This window comes from Myotis yumanensis, unplaced genomic scaffold (genome assembly GCF_028538775.1).
Source record: "Myotis yumanensis isolate MYYU_CA2020_CCGP unplaced genomic scaffold, mMyoYum1.0.hap1 SCAF_3, whole genome shotgun sequence".
Classification (NCBI taxonomy): Eukaryota; Metazoa; Chordata; class Mammalia; order Chiroptera; family Vespertilionidae; genus Myotis; species Myotis yumanensis.
In genome coordinates this window covers 58,291,882-58,312,268 of record NW_027223754.1, presented here as the reverse complement: position 1 = coordinate 58,312,268, position 20,387 = coordinate 58,291,882, and the positions used below count along the sequence as shown (strand labels likewise).

The 20,387-nt window shown below is 34.1% G+C and overlaps 1 protein-coding gene across 8 annotated transcripts in view; it reads right to left on the bottom strand.

Moving 5' to 3' along the window:
* The window catches only part of MYCBP2 (MYC binding protein 2), a 272,896-nt gene that overhangs the window by 210,226 nt on the left and 42,283 nt on the right, over positions 1-20,387 (bottom strand). For all 8 annotated transcript variants that reach the window (XM_070408908.1, XM_070408907.1, XM_070408910.1 and 5 more), the window contains exons 4-11: positions 19,201-19,354; positions 13,966-14,162; positions 9,409-9,651; positions 9,113-9,184; positions 7,265-7,361; positions 3,263-3,336; positions 2,985-3,123; positions 1,539-1,615 (exon numbers count right to left, since the gene is read on the bottom strand). In XM_070408908.1, the coding sequence (XP_070265009.1) occupies positions 1,539-1,615; positions 2,985-3,123; positions 3,263-3,336; positions 7,265-7,361; positions 9,113-9,184; positions 9,409-9,651; positions 13,966-14,162; positions 19,201-19,354 (1,053 nt within the window). The remainder of the gene's footprint in view (positions 1-1,538; positions 1,616-2,984; positions 3,124-3,262; positions 3,337-7,264; positions 7,362-9,112; positions 9,185-9,408; positions 9,652-13,965; positions 14,163-19,200; positions 19,355-20,387) is intronic.

The following is a 20,387-nucleotide window of genomic DNA, read 5'->3' as shown; positions in this document are numbered from 1 at the left end:
ATCTCTCTCTGTGGCCTCAGTCAGGCACAGGAAGATCCACCTAGACCCAGCTTATTCTCTTTGTCATTTCTTCATCCATTCGCCGCCCTCACTCAGGCTTTCGAACCCTTGTCTGAGCTGGCTCCACGCGCGCGCACACATATACACACACACACACACACACACACTTCCCTCTGAGATCCATCAGTCCCAGCCATACTTCCATGCCTCTGGGCCTATTTTGTTCCTTGGTTTACTTTACAACTCAAACTCAACAAAAGGAATCCAAAGAGGACATATGGACAGCATATAAAAAAGTGCTCAAAGGCACTAATCATCAGAGAGATACAAATTAAAATGACAATGAGGTATCACCTCCCACCTGCCAAATTGGCTACCACCAATAAATCAAGAAACAACAAGTGTTGACAAGGATATAGAGAAAAGGGAACCTAGTACACTGATGGTGGGAATGCAAACTGGTAAGCCACTATGGAAAAGAATATGGAATTTCCTAAAAAAATTAAATATGTGATCCAATGATCCCACTTACAGGAATATATCCTAAGAATCCCAAAACACCAACCAGAAAGAATATAGGCACCCCTATATTCACAACAATGCTATTTACAATAGCTAAGATTTGAAAACAGCCAAACTGTCCAAAGTAGATGAGAAGATTAAAAAAGCTGTGATACATTTACAGAATGGAATACTATGCAGCTGTACAAAAGAAGGATCTCTTACCCTTTCAGACACCATGGAGGGACATGGAGAGTATTATGCTAAGTAAAATAAGCCAGTCAGAGAAAGACAAGTATCACATGATTTCACTTACAGGTATAATCTAATGAACAAAATAAATCCACAAACAAAATAGGCCCACAGGCATGGAAGCATGGCACAGACTGACAGATCATCTTTCAATTTTATAAGATACTTTATAAGTATCCTGGATAAATATGAAAAAATATGTTTAATAAATATACACAAAACTTAAAACACTTAACAAGTTCAGAAAATTCTCAAGTCATTTTCTCCAGTATAAAAAGCCCTATATACAAAAACACTGTGTTTGCATAGAAATTTTAGAATTATTTTAATTACCTTACTTTATCCTCAGAGGCACTAGATAAGAAAAAAGTTTTCAAGTCCATAGATTGACCTCTACAATCTATAACTGAATTACACATGCTCCTACTTCCTCCAACTTGTAGTCTGTATATTTCTGCTCATTTATAGAAATTTGCAATGGATATCCTATTCATCAAAATAAACACAAAATGTGAATTTATCCCCAACTCAAAATATTACACAGAGTCCCATAATTAAAAAGTAAATATTTATAAAAATATAAGATTTCATAAAGTTTTATATTCTTAAATGTCAATTTTCTTTCATACTTCAGCACAAAATTTTACCATATAACATGAAATAATTTAAATCAAAATTTAAAAAGATTGTTTACACATGTGAACTATATAAACTAATCAACTGATTGTACTGACTATCTCTTAAAGCAGAGAATGTTAATTTTTAATCCTAAAATAGTAATTTACCTTTCCATTTGCCGTTTTCATTAGTGCAAACTCTCGTCCTGCACCAAGAATTGCTGACTCCTCATCAAATCCTGTACCTGATAATACAACAAGACTAATAAATTCTATTATTTTAATAGAAATATTTTCACGCACAAATTGGACTATTTTGAGTAATTAAAAAGTCAATTCAATTAATATAAACAAAAACAAGTACGACAAAATGTCATATGCCTGAATTTTTGAAAATTATTAACAATAGGTACATTACTCCAAGAAAAGATATGGTTACCATAAACTTCTTAATTTGCTCCAAACTAGTGCCAGATTAATTTTTTAAATATAAAAAAGTTTTTTAAAGCAATGCCAGCAATATGCCTTGAATTATTGAACGAATAACACATTTTTAGTGCGCAGACATTATAGAATGCATTTAACCTTATTCTATTTGATCCTCACAATTATACTGTCTAGTTTCTAAATAAATAAATATAAAGCTTGATGAGGGTTGTCCAGACCTTTGAGCATGAATAATGCCATGCAAATATCTAAATTAAGGTACTTCAAATTCTCCATTCCATGCTTTTTACTACAGAAAATTTTTATGAATTTGAGCACATATGTGTGCATTTTCAAATTATAAAACTAATAGTAAATAATTATATATGGCACATTTTATGATTTTGTCCAATTATACAAACTACTAATTAATTAGCTCATAGCATTGTTAAATTTTAAAACTATCATTTCAATTCAATATTTTTCTATGAAAAAATACTACAAAATTCAATTAGTATGCAAAGTAAATCACTGTATGTTAAAAAGGGGCACTATTAACCCTGCAGCAGGTTTAACCCAAAAGTGAAACCCCACAGAAACTAGTAGTACTAATCACTACTACAACACTGCAAGAATAATTACACTAAGTCTGAGAAATACACTGAGGTTGTCTCTATATCTGTATCAAAATGAAAGATTATTAATCAATTTGTTAGGTCAATTACCATTTCCACAATTTATAGGATCATTCTATGGCTATCCTGAAAATATTTTCAAACCAAAATTAAATGTTTCAAAAAGATAACTATGTATATCACTGTAGTAAAATTTTACAAAAGAAGTGTTCAAATTTTAAATAATTGAATATAGATGGAGCATATAAACTAATGATGTCCACAAGTGTTGTCCATCTAAGTCTTATCAAATGAAAACTTATTTTCTTTTGATCTATTGAAAATGAAAATGGAAAATTATTAGTCACTTCCTTAAAATGGCATTCATATATCATACTGTTTAAAGGCCATATTTCCTGGATACTTATACATATTAATTCATAAGTGTTCTTTAAAATAACAGCAAAATAGCTGCTAAAATATAAGCTACACTGCTGAAAACAGTGCTAGTCTTCAAAAGAATAAAGAACTTAAAAATTAAAATATGGAATAAAGGCTTATTTGACCATCGTACTTATAATATGCAAGTCCTTTTCCAGATCAAATAGCGAGATACCACAGGCGTGTAAGCATTTTCTGGCCAGTTTAAGTTGTAATTCTTGTTGTAGAACAGGTTCAGTGCTGGTGGCAAATATTCTGACAACAAAGCCATCCTAAAACAAATAAAACATCCACAGTATTATGTTGCATAAATTGATCTTTTAAGGCTCTATATTCCATTTAACACAAATCAAGTAATATATAAGAAAGGAATTCCATTTACATCAGCTACTCATGATTCAGAGTACTTACATCTCTTGAAGCAGCTATCTGATTAATATATTCTCCATCAGTGAATAAAATATTTTGACCTTCAGTGTGGCAATCTGTGCAGAAGGAAGAAAAAGTAATTCTTTTACAATATAAACCAACACCTCACAAAATGACTTTACTCCTCTGATGAAGTCAGAATGAGACTTTTCCACGCAATAAGGATAAACTTAAAACTCAAAGGGAGACTGTGCTTTTTAATAAAGAATTACAAATTAGCAGGAACTAAATAATTCAACTAATAATACTTATTACATTTTGTGCTTACATTTATAAATCTTCCATAATCAAGAAACTCAGAGCCCACCTACTTTCAAAATGAATTAGTATTAAAGTCTGATCATAAACATGCACCACAATAAACAAACTACAGTCATTGGTTATAATCATTTCAATACAATCACATGCGAATGTAAGCAACACTCTTCCTCGGACATACATAACAGGTATTAGTGTCACAGAAAAATACAGACGGACCTAAAACTTCTGTACTTGAGTCTATGGTGCCCAACTACAGATATCCCTTGCTTTATAAAACAGAACTGGGTTTACAGTTTCTACTTAGACGTTTCATGCTTATTCCCAGCATTTTTAACAGTTAGCATGTTATACAATTTTTAAATGTTCATCCTTCATAGAACAGACAAATCTATGCTTATGTAGTTCTTTTTGTCTGAAAGTGCTCATAAATTTTGGCTGGAATACCATATTTTGTCAATATGTCCGTATGTGGAACAGTATACTATATACTTTGATCAAAATAATGCACAAGCACGATTATAACAAGGGATACCAGTATTACAGAAGGACCACTGGGGCATGTGTTAGTGACTGCTACTAAATAACATGAATCTACAAGCAAAATCAACATCTAAGCATAAACTGTATCCTTTTGGAAAAATAAATGTTCAGCAAGCAAGTAAAAAAGCACACACGCTTCCCAAAATAACTGCAGAGAACTAGGATGAATCACTCCATTAATTTACAATACCAAGAAAATAATATTTAATTTCTATTTGCACCTGAATCAACAAAACATAAAATTCTGTTTTTGGAATGCAGTAATGGAACCCACCCAAATAAGATGGATTACTCTGTATCTTTGCCCAGGAGCTTCATACTAGCATACTTCTTTATTATAAATATGCAAAACACAGGCAGACCCTTACCAAATAGAGAATTCAGTGATCACAAACTGGAAATAGAAACTGGGAGACAAGGCCCACTGGTAGCCCAAGAGACTTGGTAATCAAAGAGAGGAGAAATCGAAAGAAAGAGTTCCTAGTCCACTGTACAGAATACAAAGAGGCGCAAGAAAGATGCTTCTCAAGCTCTAAGCAGTAAGATTTTAAACTAAAAAGCAAAGAAGAAAAACTCATTATAATTCAGATAATTGCAGGGGTGAGGACTGAAGCGGCGCAAGAAGAGTAGCAAAAACCCTCATGATCTGAGGCAACCTGTCACCAGACATGGAGAGTAAATGACATAAGGATACAATACAAAAAATATGCCAACACATAAAGGCTAAAATAACAATTAATAGGGGAAAAATTACGTTTTAAGTTCATCAATGCTAGGTTTAAAACAACTAATTTATGAACTAGACTATAAGACAAGTTGGATCATGAAGTTCAAAGAATTACCAGATTTATATCAATTTTAAACATGGTATTCAATTCTGTCTATATCCAGACAATTCACTTCTGCTTGTACTTGATTATAAAGCTATAGGGTAGAGCTGCCTGTAGCTAGAAAGAGAGAAGAAAAAAAAAGTGCTGTTGAAGAAATTGCAGTCCAGGTCAAAGAAATGGAAAGATGGAAAAAGGCTTCTTCAGGCTTGAGGGCAAGTCTTCCTGCTGTGTGATTTCAAAAAGGTTTTCTCTTTATCCTTTCTTTATCCATCATGTAATGTTATAAGACAGCATCTTCAGGAAATATCGAGCAACATCTGCCAGTTCGTAAGGCACACAACATGGGACTATCCTCCCAAAGTTTGTTTCATTCTTCACCGTGAATATGATACATATTTATGAAACACAGAAAGCCACACTTATATTGGTAAAAAGTCGCATTTCATATGTTAAATAATGTAAGCTGAAGACAGTAGTAAGTTATTTTTTATCATGGTGTAATAAATACAATGGCTGAAGATAGACCATTTAAAAATGGTCTTCTCAGTCAATCTCTATTAAATGAGGGTTTTTCAGAAGTAAATTGTTTATATTAGTATCCATCTGTTGGATGAAGGTTAAGAATTTCTTTCAGTATATTATCCTAAAATAACTTGCACAAAGACAGAGCAATAGGGACACTCATTATGGTGTAATTTATATTGCAAAAAATTGGAAGAAACTTCCATCTCAATATGTTAATGAATGGAATATATTTTGTAACATTAAAATTATATTGTGGAAGACTAATAGCCTGGAAATTTATTCATAATGATTAGTGAACAGGATAGGTTAAAAAGCAGTATGTAGCATAAAATCACTTTTTTACAAGTATGTACACATACATAGGAAAAAGATAGGAAGGGCATTCACCAATATGTTATAATATTTATATATGGGAAGTGGAGTTACAATGAATTTTATTCTTTTTGTTTAGATAATACTATACATTAAATACAAGGTGGGACAAAAGTAGGTTTACAGTTGTTTGTATGGAAAATACAATTAATAAATAATAATACAAGAACAAACTGTGTTTTGTGTATTTACAATTATAAATCTACTTTCCCTGACCCTGTATAATCCCTTTTATATGGGGACACACATTATTACTTTAAAATATGTAATATTACTATTATTACTGTTATTCAAACCAGAGACATGGTCCAAACTTGTGATATTAAAAAAAATTCTGAACAGATATCTAAAAAACAGATGACTATTTACAAATTGTTTTAATAAGTCATCTGTTTTCCAAAGTAGCTTTTTTTATGAAACACACATAAAATGTGGCATTTTCTTTAACAGAGTGTCATTTATACTAATTTGGATATGTGTATATATAGCAATGCTCAAATAAATGTTTGATGAAGTTATAAAAATATATTAAAAAATTCACAAGCAGGCTGGGAGCAACTATCCTTCCCAATGTGATCTTCAGAAGTAGTTCTCTATCATTTTCAGATGACGAAGTGCACAAGAGGTAATATTGCTGCTTACCATGAAATTATTGATAAATATATTAAGTATTCAATATTTTAATATAAAGTCTTTCAGAATCTACTAAAGGTATAAGCAAATTCAAAGACTTTCCAATTGAGAATATATTATACATTTGCCCAATATTCCACAAAATTTAAGATCTACTCCCTCAGAATTTAGACAGCTCAGTGATTTGAGTGATAAATATGAGTAAAACCTCACAATTAAACCAAAGGAATCTTATCAGAGTATTATTAAAAGCATAAATGGAATTTTTAAAAATTCCTGACCTGCCCTGAAATCTTTGTGTGAAAACCTTTTAAAAATAGAAGAAAACCCAAAGTGCATTGTTGAAGTAAAAATAAACAGGAGGTTCTTTATTCCAGCTATGAGAGCCAAAGCTGTGGTTTTATCAAGAACAACAAACATCACCCCACTAATTCAGCAACTGAAATAGCCTTGGTGGGGGGTCAGGCTGCACATGGGCAATAATTTAAAATAAAATAAGAAAACACTTTATACTATATCCTTTTTTTTTTTTTAAATATATTTTATTGATTTTTTACAGAGAGGAAGAGAGAGGGATAGAGAGTTAGAAACATCAATGAGAGAGAAACATTGACCAGCTTATACTATATCCTTGATGTTTGTTTTCCTTAGATGTATTAACTTTATATAGACTATAAAATATTTTGCATGTCAAGATTTTTTTTAACCTATTTGTAAACAAGCACTTTTCCTTGCTACTCATTCTTTATATGTCTAAATGGCTTAACATGCACATCTCTTAAAATCAAATATGAAGAAAAAAATGAGGTGTTCACTAACATACCTGGTAACATGACAGTACCATCTTGTTCCAGTGTTTCAGGGCTTATTCTTATGGCTGTCATGCTGTGGTTATTCACATCTCTATACAATAAATAACCCTGATAACAACAAAAAATTTTGCTATATTATGTGTTAATTTTTTTTTTCATTACCAACTTAGCAGTAAAAGTAGTCATACAGTTGTGTATTATGGTTTTTTGAGATACAATAATACATCACTATTGATGTGTAAAATAGGGTAAAGATTAAAAATATATAAGAACATGGGTAAACTTTAATAAGGAGAAATTGTATATCATTGGGTATCAATTAACCTGTTATATTCTCAGATACATTTATTAGACCCTAGAGGCCCAGTGCACGAATTCGTGTATGGGGGTGGGGAGAACCATGGGAGGTTGGCCAGCTGGGGAAGGGACCATGGGAAGTTGGCTGGCCAGGGGGAGGAGCTGCGGGAGGTTAACCGGCCAGGGGGGAGGGACCGCCGGAGGTTGGCCGGCCAGGGGGGAGGGACCGCAGGAGGTTGGCTGGCAGGGGGGAGGGACCACAGGAGGTTAGCTGTGGGAGCGCACTGATCATCAGGGGGCAGTTCCTGCATTGAGCGTCTGCCCCCTGATGGTCACTGCGCATCATAGCAACCATCTGTTCCAGTCTTTCAGTCATAACAGTTGCTTAGGCTTTTATATATATAGGTTCTGCACTGGAGAGCACATTTTGTTCAAAATTATTATATCACTTGCTAAGTAAATAATAGAAATGACCACTGTTAGTTTAACAAATATTTTAAGGAACAATAACAGAAATATTTAAGTTAGTATTTAAAAATAAATAAAGTAGTAGTTTTAGATAGTGATATGCCCCTGAACATATTTTTGTAATGATTATTTTCCATGGAATTATTTCTTAGATAAAATATAGTAGTGGCAAATAAAAATTCGATGAGACATTTTAAACCAGGTTAAGTTTTAAGAGACAATTACTGAGAAACTGACATTTTAAATTTTAATTTCAAAATCCCCCCAATAGTTGGTATAGTAGGATTATTTTTCATTTAACAATAGTAATTTCTTTAATTTTCAAAATGCTTTTGAATATCTTTTACTATTTGATACTAACAACAAACAGTGAGCTGGGCAAGGGACGTCTTTATTCTCTACTTTGGCTTCACTTCTCAAATAGGGATAGTATAGAAATCAACACTTCTGACCCCTCTGTGCATCGTTTATTTGCTTCTCTCCAGAGGAGGAGGAGTGATGTATCTGATCGTGGACACCCATTTGGCCATGTTAGTCAGGTGATAAGACAGCAGCATTAAGAAAGCAACATAGGCCCAGCTCTTTTTTCTCTTTTGTGATACTTTGCATGATCCTCTGTGTAGGTAGCTATCTACTGGAAAGACTATACACTGTTCCCTGTAAGGTACTTGTTTAGATGAAGAATAAACGAGTTTACAGGAAGTTCTAACTTGGCCTCAGGTCACAGCTATATTCCTATTGCAGATTTGCTAATGATAAAGGCAGTCTTTGATTTTTATCTAAAGACTCACTTAAAAGAGAAGTCCAACAGAAGACATTTTATCCCCATTTCACAGCTAAATCATAGACAATAAAATAATTTAACTGAGTTGACCAAAGTCACATAGCTAGTAAGAAGCAGGGCAAAAATTAAAAGTAGGCATCTAATGAATTCTAAGCCAAGTTCTTTACACTATACCATGCCACTGTTATAGACATATTATTAAAAATATACCATATCAATTTAAATAGAAGCGATATTATTTATTGATTAAACAAGTACAAACCACGTTTTTAAAAAATGAGAAAGAAAAGTTTTGTCGATATTCTCCTACCTGAGCATACCCTAACCAAGACTTTTTTTCTTTTCTGTTTCTGATGCGAGATGTAGAATTATATATATGGCCCTGCAAAATAACAAAAGTTAGTCTACCAATAGTTTCATCATTAATAACCAATAAAAAATAGATGAATGATATTTAACATATTTGTTTCCATTATAATTTTTCAAAGAAATACTATTATATCAAAATTAGATGGTACTCTGAAAATGAAGCTAGAAACAAACAGAACACAAATCAGTGTGGATATAATTTCTGTTATGATTAAGAACCATAAGAAATCACATTACCCTAACTGTTCCACTGTATCCAGAGCCTATTTTGTATAATCCATCCTTGCATAGCAGATAAAGAAAAAATCCATCATTCTGAAGTAGACACTGATCATCTTCATCAACAGATATTTCTTTTAATGGCCACCTGTGCATTAAAGCTGCTTTCTTAATGCCGTTGCTAAACCAGTCCTGAATTTGAATTTTTCCCACCAACACTGCCTGCACACTTCTCTGTAGTGAATTTAGTATCGTTGGCACCTATACAAAAGAGAAGGAAAAAAAACCATAAAAAGACATTGTTAAATGTGGCAAACATAAAACAGACAAAATAAAGACACTTTAATCATGTATAATCATTTATAAGAAAATAAATTGTTACAATTGCATCAATAGAATAAAATACCTAGGAATAAATTTAATCAATGATGTTAAAGACCTGTAATCTGAAAACTATAAGACACTAATAAAAGAAATTAAAGACGACACAACAAATGGAAAAATATACTGTTCATAGATTAGAATTAATATTGTTAAAATGCCAATACTATCCAAGTAATCTACAGATTCAATGAAATCCCTATCAAAATACTAATGACATTTTTCACAGAAATAGAACAAATAGTCCTAAAATGTATATAGAGTCACAAAAGACCCTGACTAGACAAAGCAATCTTGAGAAAGAAAAACAAAGCTAAAGATATCACACGTCCTGATTTCAAACTATACTACAAAGCTATAGTAACCAAAACAGTATGATGCTGGCACAAAAACAGACACACGGATTAATGGAACAGAATAGAGAGCCCAGAAATAAACCCATGTTTACATGGTCAATAAATCTATGACAAAGGAAGCAAGAAACAATGGGGAAAAGTAAGTCTCTTCAATAAGTGTTGTTGGCAAAACTGAACAGACACATATAAAAACATGAAACAGGACCACTTCCTTACACCATATATAAAAATAAATTCAAAATGGATTAAAGACTAAGATATGCAACGTGAAACCAAAAAATTATTCTAAAAAAATATAAGCAACAAACTCTTTGACATCATTCTTAGCAATATTTTTTTTGGATTTGTCTCCTATGGCAAGGGGAACAAAAGCAAAAAAATAAACAAATGGGACTATATGGAACTAAAAAGCTTTGCATAGTGAAGAAAACCATCAACAAAACAAAAAGGCAACCTAGTAAATGAGAAAAGATATTTGCAAATGCTATATCAGATATCCAAAATATATAAAGAACCCATACAATTAAACAGATAAAAAATCTGATAAAAAATGAGAAGAGGACCTAAATAGATATTTTTCCGAAGAAGATATACAAATGACCAACAAATACATGAAAAGATGCTCAACATCACTAATCGTCAGGGAAATGCAAATTAAAACCACAATGAGATATCACCTCACACCTGTGGGAATGATTATCATCATAAAAACAATTAACAATAGTGTTGGCAAGGATCTGGCAAAAAGGAAACCATTGTGCACTGTTAGTGAGAATGTAAATTGGTACAGCCACTATGGAAAACAGTATAGAGGTGTTCCTCAAATATTTAAAAAAAGAACTAGCATACAATCCAGCAATCACACTTCTTGGTATTTATCCAAAGGAACTGAAGACACTAATTTGAAATGATATATGCACCCTAATATTCACTGCAGCATTATTTACAATAGCCAAGATATGGAAGCAACCTCAGTGCTCATCAATAGATGAATGGATAGACAAGATGTAGTACACATAAACAATGGAATATTACTTAGTCATAAAAAAGAATGAAAACTTGTCACTTGCAATGAACCTAGAGTTTCATTCATACAACATATGAAAGTTTTCATTTTTACTTTTTGTTTCAGATACTTTATATTGATGTCTACTATGAAAGATGATGCCCCTCCCCTTCCTAATCCTCAAAATGGAGCTACTTAACCAGTTAACTAACACGCATCCAAAATGGAAACCATCCCCACATGCCACGATATTTTGAATTTAATTTAAAAAATCAATTTGCAATGAATACTATAAAAATAAATATATTACTCACAATTCAGGTGTTCTTGAATATTTTCAGCTGAAAATTCTCACTAAAAAGGATTTATAGTTAGTCGAGGCTGCCACTTAGGGAAAAGATTTATTTTTTTTTAATAGACACACGTGGCTTGTGGGGAAGGTCCGCCACTTGCGTCAATGGACGCTTATGGTGTACAATGGGTTAATAATTTCTGGTTAAATCAGTATACAGAGGTCACTTTGTTATGAATGTGTAATCATATTCAAGAACTAAGTCAAATTATAAAACATTTCTCACCTTACATAACTTTTCTTTGTTTTGTCCAGTCAACAACTGACCCACAAGTTATCTCTATAACTATCTTTAAGTGTTACCCATACTCCTCTCAATAAAGTAAAACATCATTTCCATTTTTCCCCTGCTTTAGTAGAGACTAAGGACAGTAGCAAACATAAAAGTAAAAATTGTTCCATACCTACCATGTTTGAATGCATCGTTATCTTTACCCAAACATGACCGATGATTGAGCTAGGGATGGTAAACAGCATTTCCCCACCTCCCTCTCTTTAAAGGCACTGTTCAGCTATTTTCTATGTCAGTGTTGCTTCTGAGAAGTGCAAGGCCATTCTGCTTGATCTTTTTGGTACACAACCTGTCTTTGCTTTCTGGAAGCTTTATCATCTCTTTATTACCACTGTTCTGATTTTGTAAGGTATGTCTAGTGTAAGCCTTTTTCATTCATTGTATTAGGCACTCAGTGCATTTTTTTTTTTTTTTTGTCAATATGAAATGTTTATATTTGTGGTGAAGAAGTTTTCTTTGTAAATTTTCTTGGGTAATTTCTTCCTCTCTGCTGGATACCTAGATATTGGATTTCCTAGTTGGATCCTCTAATTTTATTTTATGTTACACATCTCTCTCTCTCCCTCTCTCCCATTCACCAATTCTCTTTCCTCTCCTCCCCCCTCTACCCACCCCTTTTCGCTGTCTCTCCTCCCCACCTCCCTTCTCTTTCTCTTATTTTCTGAGGACCTCTTCAACCTGATCTTCTATATTACAACTATACTAAACGTTTTTCAGTCTTCAACATTCCACTCTTATTCTTACCTCCATGCCATAGCACAGTGATACCAAGAATATTCTCTCCATACCCCCAACACTAACACCTCCTGCCTCTGGAGTGTCTCATTTTTAACTCATCATTTAAATCTCACCTCATATCCTGGTTAAAAAAAACAAGAACAAAACACACACACACACACACACACAAATCACATGGGTGCCTAATAAGCTCATGTGTTTATGTTCACTATACTTTTAAAATTTGGTATATGATATCAGAATGTTTGTTATTTTATTAAAATTTAAGAAGTATTTATATATTTCAGTATATATTTATATTAAAATTTTTGCCAAACTTTTAAAGCACAGCAGCAGAACATATTTTGAAAAACACTGCATAGAGGAACTTCAAAATAATTCAGGATAACCCTAGTTGGTTTGGCTCAGTGGATAGAGTGTTGACCTGCAAACCGAAGGGTCAAGGGTTCGGATTCTGATCAAAGGCACGTACCTCGTTTGTAGGTTTGATCTCTGGCCCTGGCCAGGGTGACTGTATGGGAGGCAACCGATGATGTGTCCCTCTCACATCAATGTTTCTCTCTCTGTCTTTCCCTGTCCCTTCCACTCTCTCTAAAAATTAATGGAAAAATATCCTCGGGTGAGGATTAACAACAACAAAAATGAAGGATCATAAAGAGGGAAAAGAGGATTTCAGGCAGGACAGAAAGAGGAAAAAGAGTAAGAATAGAAAATTAAAGTAAGGGCACAACTCATGTTTGATAAGGAGAGTTCAATATCACTGAGTAAGTCCCAGAAATGATTCATTATACTCCTTTTGCTATCTTTGGCCTGCTTAAAACAGGATGGAGGTAGCCTTTCCATGTGTTCTGGAGCTTATCCAAGGGGCCAGAGAAAAGTAGTAACTTCTTACTCAATTTCCAAAACCATCCAAAATAATTAAATCAAGTTTACATATTAGGATGATATTTCCCACCACTAACAATGACAGAAACTTTATTCCATAAATATTAAAAGCTTAAAATGTATTATGCAAGTTAAAGTAGCTCAGAAACAAATCATGAAAAACTATAATCAACCGATCAAAAATATAGTAGAATAATACCATATCTTTTTCTTTAAACAGAGAAAAGATGTTTGGAAACTATGAAGAAATTCCATATTTGAAAATTTAGGGCAAGAGAGGTGGGAGAGGTTGGAGAGCATGATGCCAGAGAGAAAGATAAGGCTGTGGTGCTGACACAAAACTAAGCTCAAGATCTGCATTTTTGCCAAATTTCATTTATTACCTTTAATGCTACAGAGTTAAACACACATGTAGCTTAGCTTGAATATGATACATTACTTATATATCAACTTTGGACAGATCAAACTATTACACAGACTGAGAAAAATCAGGAACTCCTACCGATAGAAATCAAGATGAAATCAGTATCTTATCATTTTCAAAGCAGCTATAAACATGAAATACCTGAATAGTTTGGCAAGCATGGCTGCCATTGTTGGTGAGGATAGCAGAGATGGCCTGAAGTGTCCTTCCTGTTTCTCCCCAAGAAGCCACCAGACTAAAGAGGCAAGCACAGGAAAGTGCTGTCAGAGACTGTCCTGTGCTGTCATTCATGCCAGTACTTCGAACAGTGATTTCCAAAAGGAGTTGGAAGAGAGACTCTGTAGATAAAATAGAATTCAATTATATTCACTCAACAGACAGAACATTATATGCATATATTTATTTTTACCTTTGCCTCATTACAAAAAAAAATATTTAAGGCAGCTTGAATACTTATTTTTGCATTAGTTCCTTCTAGTTACCCTTTTTTTCAAAGAAGTTAGAAGATTTATATACAGAGGACCTTAGAAAACATTAGTTCAGTTCCTCATTTTTATCAATAAAGACATGGAATATATCCAAGGTAATTTATAAGAAACTTTCCTTGAGGCATTCACATATGCCAGAAACATCCTATTAAGTAATAGACTATTTATTGCACTGATTTTATCTTTAAGGGAAAAATACGAGCTTCTTAAAATGTTAAGTGCCCAGAAAATTATGTATTTATTTGCAAAACAACAGAATACATAAAATATGTGCTGTAATTTACTTTATTATAAAACTAGAGGCCCAGTGCATGAATTTGTGCACAGGTGAGGGCCAGCCGGCCTGACCCCAACCGGGGTGGATCGGGCTGGGCCTGTCTGGAGGAGGAGACAGTGGGAGGTTGGCTGGCCAGCCCGCCCAGATCGGGGCCCAATCAGGGCTTGGCCATCTGGGGGGAGGGGCTGTGGGCGATTAGCTGGTGACTCCCGCCCCCGATTGGGGTGGGGAGGCTGATTGGGTGTGGGGCCAGCCATGAGGCGGGGCTATGGGTGGTTGGCCAGCCAGTCCTGCCCCTGATCGGAGTGGGGGGGGGGGGCCAATTGGGGGCACAGCTTGCTTGGGGGAGGGCCGCAGGCCAATCAGGGTGGTGAGAGCCCAACGGGGCGGGGCTGGCCAGGGGGAGGGGCCACAGTGGTTGGCCAGCTAGCCCTGCCCCTGATTTGGGTAGGGGGGCTGATCTGGGGTGTGGCTGGGCAGGGATAGGAGCTGCAGAAGGTTATCCAGCTGGTCCCACCCCCTATGGGGGGGGGGGGGCGATCAGGGGCAGGGCAGACTTGGGGGAGGGGCCACGGGAGGTTGGCTGGCCAGTCCCACCCCATCCAGCCGGTTCGCTGGCTGCAGTGGGCATCATAGCAACCAGTTGTTCTGGTCGTTAACGTCATTTTGGTAGTTTATATATATAGACTACCTTTATTGCTAACATAGCAGTTCACACTTACAGAGGTGATATGTAATTCATTTTATACCCTAGAAAAACCTCCAATCCAAAAAAACAGATGTCCTCCTCCTTTGATTAGTAATGAAAATGGAAGCACAGGGAGGTTAAAAGATTCTCCTAAATCATAAACCCATGTAGTGGCAAAAATGGAAAAATAACACATGAATGTTCTATGGCTATCAGAAGTCTCCACACAAAATTCCCTGAACAACTCTGCCCAAGATTTAATCAACAGACTTCTGGATACCTCTTTTCTAGAAGGGAAGGGGAATTTGAAAATCTTTAAAGAGTGACTACTCAGTCAGAAAAAGACAGAAAAACTGAGAAAGATAAAGAGAGGGAGAAGGAAAGGGGAAGGAAGAAGGAGAACGAGAAAAAGAGAATTAATGTATCACAATTCTCTTAAAATTACGAAGCCATTTAGTTTGTTTCTTTGGGGGGTTGGGGGGTTTTGCTAACTCATGGAAATCTAGGCTTCCTCTATTCCTCATCATCCATACCTGATCCCTAATTAAGTCCTGCCAATTTTGCTTCCTAATTAATTCCTCCACTTTTCTATCTCAGTACTATCTTCCCAACACATGCTATCTTCATCTCTTTTTTAAAAAATATATTTTATTGATTTTTTACAGAGAAGAAGGGAGAGGGATAGAGTTAGAAACATCAATGAGAGAGAAACATTAATCAGCTGCCTCCTGCACACTCCCTACTGGGGATGTGCCCGCAACCAAGGTACATGCCCTTGACCGGAATCGAACCTGGGACCCTTTAGTCCGCAGGCTGACGCTCTATCCACTGAGCCAAACTGGTTAGGGCCTGTCTTCATCTCTTAATCAGACTACTAAAAAGTGTTCATAAATTTTAGCTCCTACCATTCACTTTTTCCTCTTTATAGCCAAAGAAAATTTTCAAACCAAAAATTTGGTTTTTCACTTAGTATCCATTTTCTTCTTTGTTAATTCCTTTTTGCTCCTCTTCCTTCTTTCTAGTCTCCGTCCCTTTCTTCACTTGTGTTTCCTTTTTCCATCTAACCTTCCCCTTTGCCTTCCCTCCACCTTTTCCTCCTTTCCTCCATCCTTCTTTCCATCCTTTGTCCTTCCTTCCTTCTATTATTATCCTTCGGTCCATTAATCTTTTAATTATTCAGTAAATACTTGCTGAATTCTTCCTATACATCAGGAACTATTCAAGGTTAGCATAGTACATTGGCAAACAAGACAAAGAATGCTTCTGTCATCAAATGTTAGATTCAAGTGAAAGGAAACAGTGTAAGTGATATAAAATAATGTTTTAAAGCATAAGAAAATAGAGAGTAATTTTCCATTCCTTCTAGAGCACTAATCAGACTCCTTTAACATGGCCTATCAAACGCCACATGATCTAGTCCCTGACTTTTTCCTCACCTCTGGCAAAGCTGTCTCTCTTTTTAGTCATTTTCCTTCCTGTCTCAGAGCCTTCCCGCATGCTGTCCTTTCTGCCTAGAAACTTAGTTAATTGCTTCCTACTTACCCTTTAAATCTCAAATGCCACATCTTGAGGAAAGTCTGTTATAGACTCTCAGAATTCCCTCTGCTTTCTTCTATGCTACTCCACATTTGAAATCATATATGTGTCCAACTGTCTGGTGCTAAGTCCCATAACAGCAATAACTATGTCTGGATTGATTACCCTTGAATGATAGCTCTTAGCACAGAACATAGGAGGTGCTATTACATTTAAGTAACTACTTGAGAACATATATTATAACCTTAAATTGAACAGAAGTATGATATAAAGGAATATTTTTTTAACTATACAATTTGTAAACCAAAATCCATTTAAAAAAAAAAGAAACTTAGTGTATAATAATCATCAAGCTATTCCAATAGCAAAAGTGAAACATATACATACATTTAATGAAATATACCAAAGTAGAAAAAAAGTATAACTAATGTGGTTATATTAGAGCAAAAGAAAAAAGCGACAGATTTCAATATAAATTTAGTTAAAAAAAATTACTTACATCTTTGATCTAATGAAACAAAATAAAATATATGAAGTGATCATAAATCCTTCAAAAGAAAAATAAGTCAAAGTAGTAATCAGAAAGAAGCACTTAAAGGATAGAAGAGACTAGCAAATCAAATCCAGCAATGTAATTTTTTAAAATACAGGAGATAAGGTAACAAGTAAAAATATTTCCTCAATAGATATTATATCATCAAATGTCAATCCTAAAATTAAGTTATGAATTTAATTTAATACCAAAAATGGTTTTTTCTTTTAAATGCATCCTAAAATATATGTGGAAGAATAAATAAGTATTGAAGTATTTAAAAAAAAAAGGATAGAAGAGAGAACAAAGGTTAACAAGAAAATAAAGGCAAACAAATTAATCAGTTGAAAGTTTTGATAGAAGATGATTAAGCTAAAGCACACATTATAATTTCAAAACTCAGTATTATGAACAAGATCTATTTTTAAAAGAATAAATGAAAGGGAGTATTTAGGTGTAGGCTAGATACAGAAAAAAGTATATAACAACTGATAAAAGACAACAGAATGGTAAAAGGTCTAGGAGAAGAATGATTATCATGTTGTTAAAAGTAAGAAATAGGATATACAGGTGTTAGTGGATATTTTTAATATTTCAATTTGTTAATTGACAAACCATAGCTAAGAATAACTAGTAAAATATTCTTAAGTAAAATTAATCAATTAATCAATAAATTCTTCAGTAAAATGCCATGAAATCAAGTAGTGCATTACAACAGTAATACTTGTGCTACCATGTTAATAACCAACAAGCATGACAGCTTTTATTTGGTAGTAGCATTTAATAACATGGGGTGGGAAGCCGGGGGTGGTTGGGGATGGCTATTGTTTTTAAAAATCCTCAGCTTGCTTTCATAGCCAGCACTCCCTTCCCCCACTAAAATAAAACAACAAACATCAATTACAAAAACTAATCATCATATATGACCGAAAAAGAATAATCTGACATGTAATTAAGTTCATGAAATTACTTCTCAAATAGTAATTTCCAAATTACTATTCCAAATAGTCAAGTAAAGAAGAAGGATCAAACTCTAGTCCAGATCAGCAGTGTGATCCCTAGACTGGGAGTATTGGCATCAGCCAAAAACTATTCCAAATGCAAATTCCTGGGTCCCGCTCCAAATCTAGAGAACCAGAAATTCCACAGATGGGGCCCATGTGACTGATACATGCTTGATGCTTGAGATTTTAAAAAAATGCAAACTCTTCAAAGGCATGGATAGCTTCAGAGAAAAGCAATTACCAATTTCAAAATTAGGTCTCCATCTCTATTTCTATTTCTTAAGAACTCCTAAGTCAATGGCATGTAAGCAAGTATTTATAGAATTCTAATACACTTTAAAAGAAAGCAAAGATTTTTATTTAATAGAAGTTGCTACTAATTTAGAAGCTTTATAACAAAACTATACTTTTATCTATTATGAATTTTTTTTAAAAGCCCTTTGCTTAGAAACATATCGCACTGTTTGGGTTGGTAGCATTTGTCCTGTTTTTCCTATCTTTTTAATTGTCCAGAGCAACATATAAAGTTAGAAAAAGTCAGTATAAGATATTTTGGCCAAAAGTTTAATAAGAATAATTTAAGTTAATAGTGACTATAAAGCTTGAGGATTACTTCTGGGTACCAAGGATTTATGTTTTGCTATTTATCATCAGAATAATAAAAATATGTCTGTCTGTACATGAACTGTAACTCTTGAACCATAACTATGGTAGAATATAGCAAAATACCTTAAAATTTATATCCCTGCTGTTTCAATACCATAATTAAACAAAGACTGAATTACAGGTTGCTGTATGTGCTTCAGGAGAAACTCTTTACATTAAAGACTTCAATGCCCCTGAGTTCTTACCTAGGACCTCTGGTGGCTCTGACTGGAGGCCTTCTGGCTGCTGACCCTGAAGCACGTTCAGCAGGGCTTGGAGACTCCTGAGGCACAGGGATGGATGAGAAAATCGTGTCTCCTTGATCAGTTCAAAAACTTCACAAAGTCCAACCTCAATGATCTATTTAAGATGGGAAAAAAAAAATTATACCTTATAACCAGACAGTTTAATAGGAACAGCTTACTTCCAAAGCAAATTATTAATGCTGCAATATTTAAAAAGCAAAAAGAAACACATTTTTTTTTAAAAAAAGGAAGACCCAAATATGTTTAATTTTAAGATTTAGGTTTAAAAAACCATTCAGTTAAATGGATGGTTAAAAAATAGTGGCACTGTTTAAAAAGGAATTTTAGAATGAAGCCATAATAAAATATCATGAAAATTGTTTGTAACAGTGAACTAAGTACTACAGAATGCATTCACTCAGAAAAAATAAACTATTAATTTACAAAGTTCATTTGGCTATACTCAAGCAAATCAGCATTCTTTTTGTTCATGATCATGTTAATTGCTACTTATAGCCAGGAAAAAAAGTCTACAAAGCATACATGGTGAAAAGATGAAAGTAGGAGTTTTTCACCTTACCCTATCCTATTATGGCACAATTGTCATATTATTATTTATAGACAGTGGCCCTTCTTCTTTTAAGTTTTATCATGAAAAGGATTTAAAACTGTCTAGCTAAAATATCACTACTACTTGTACTTTATCTTATTATTCCTTATCAGGATCTAGCCAAAGATAAATAAGGCAGTAACTAAAGAATTAGAGAGAAATGTGATGAACTGGTATAAGCAGGTAGCTTCAGACTGATATACCAATAGATAATGAAATTCCACTTCTCAGTTAATGCCAGGTATATGATATTTTCAGGTGTTAAATTTGGAGAAGTAACATAAAAAGTTAAAGTAAGAATAATTAGTATAAATTTATCAAAGCATTAATACCATTAGATATAACAATGGAAGAGTATTCTCTCTACTGAGATGTGTGCATTAATTCATACATATTATATATATGCATACATACACACACACACACACACACACACATATATATGCACACACACACACACACACAGACAGACTCAGTGCACAAAATTCGTGCACTGGAGGAGGGGGGGGGTCCCTCAGTTCAGCCTGCCCCCTCTCAT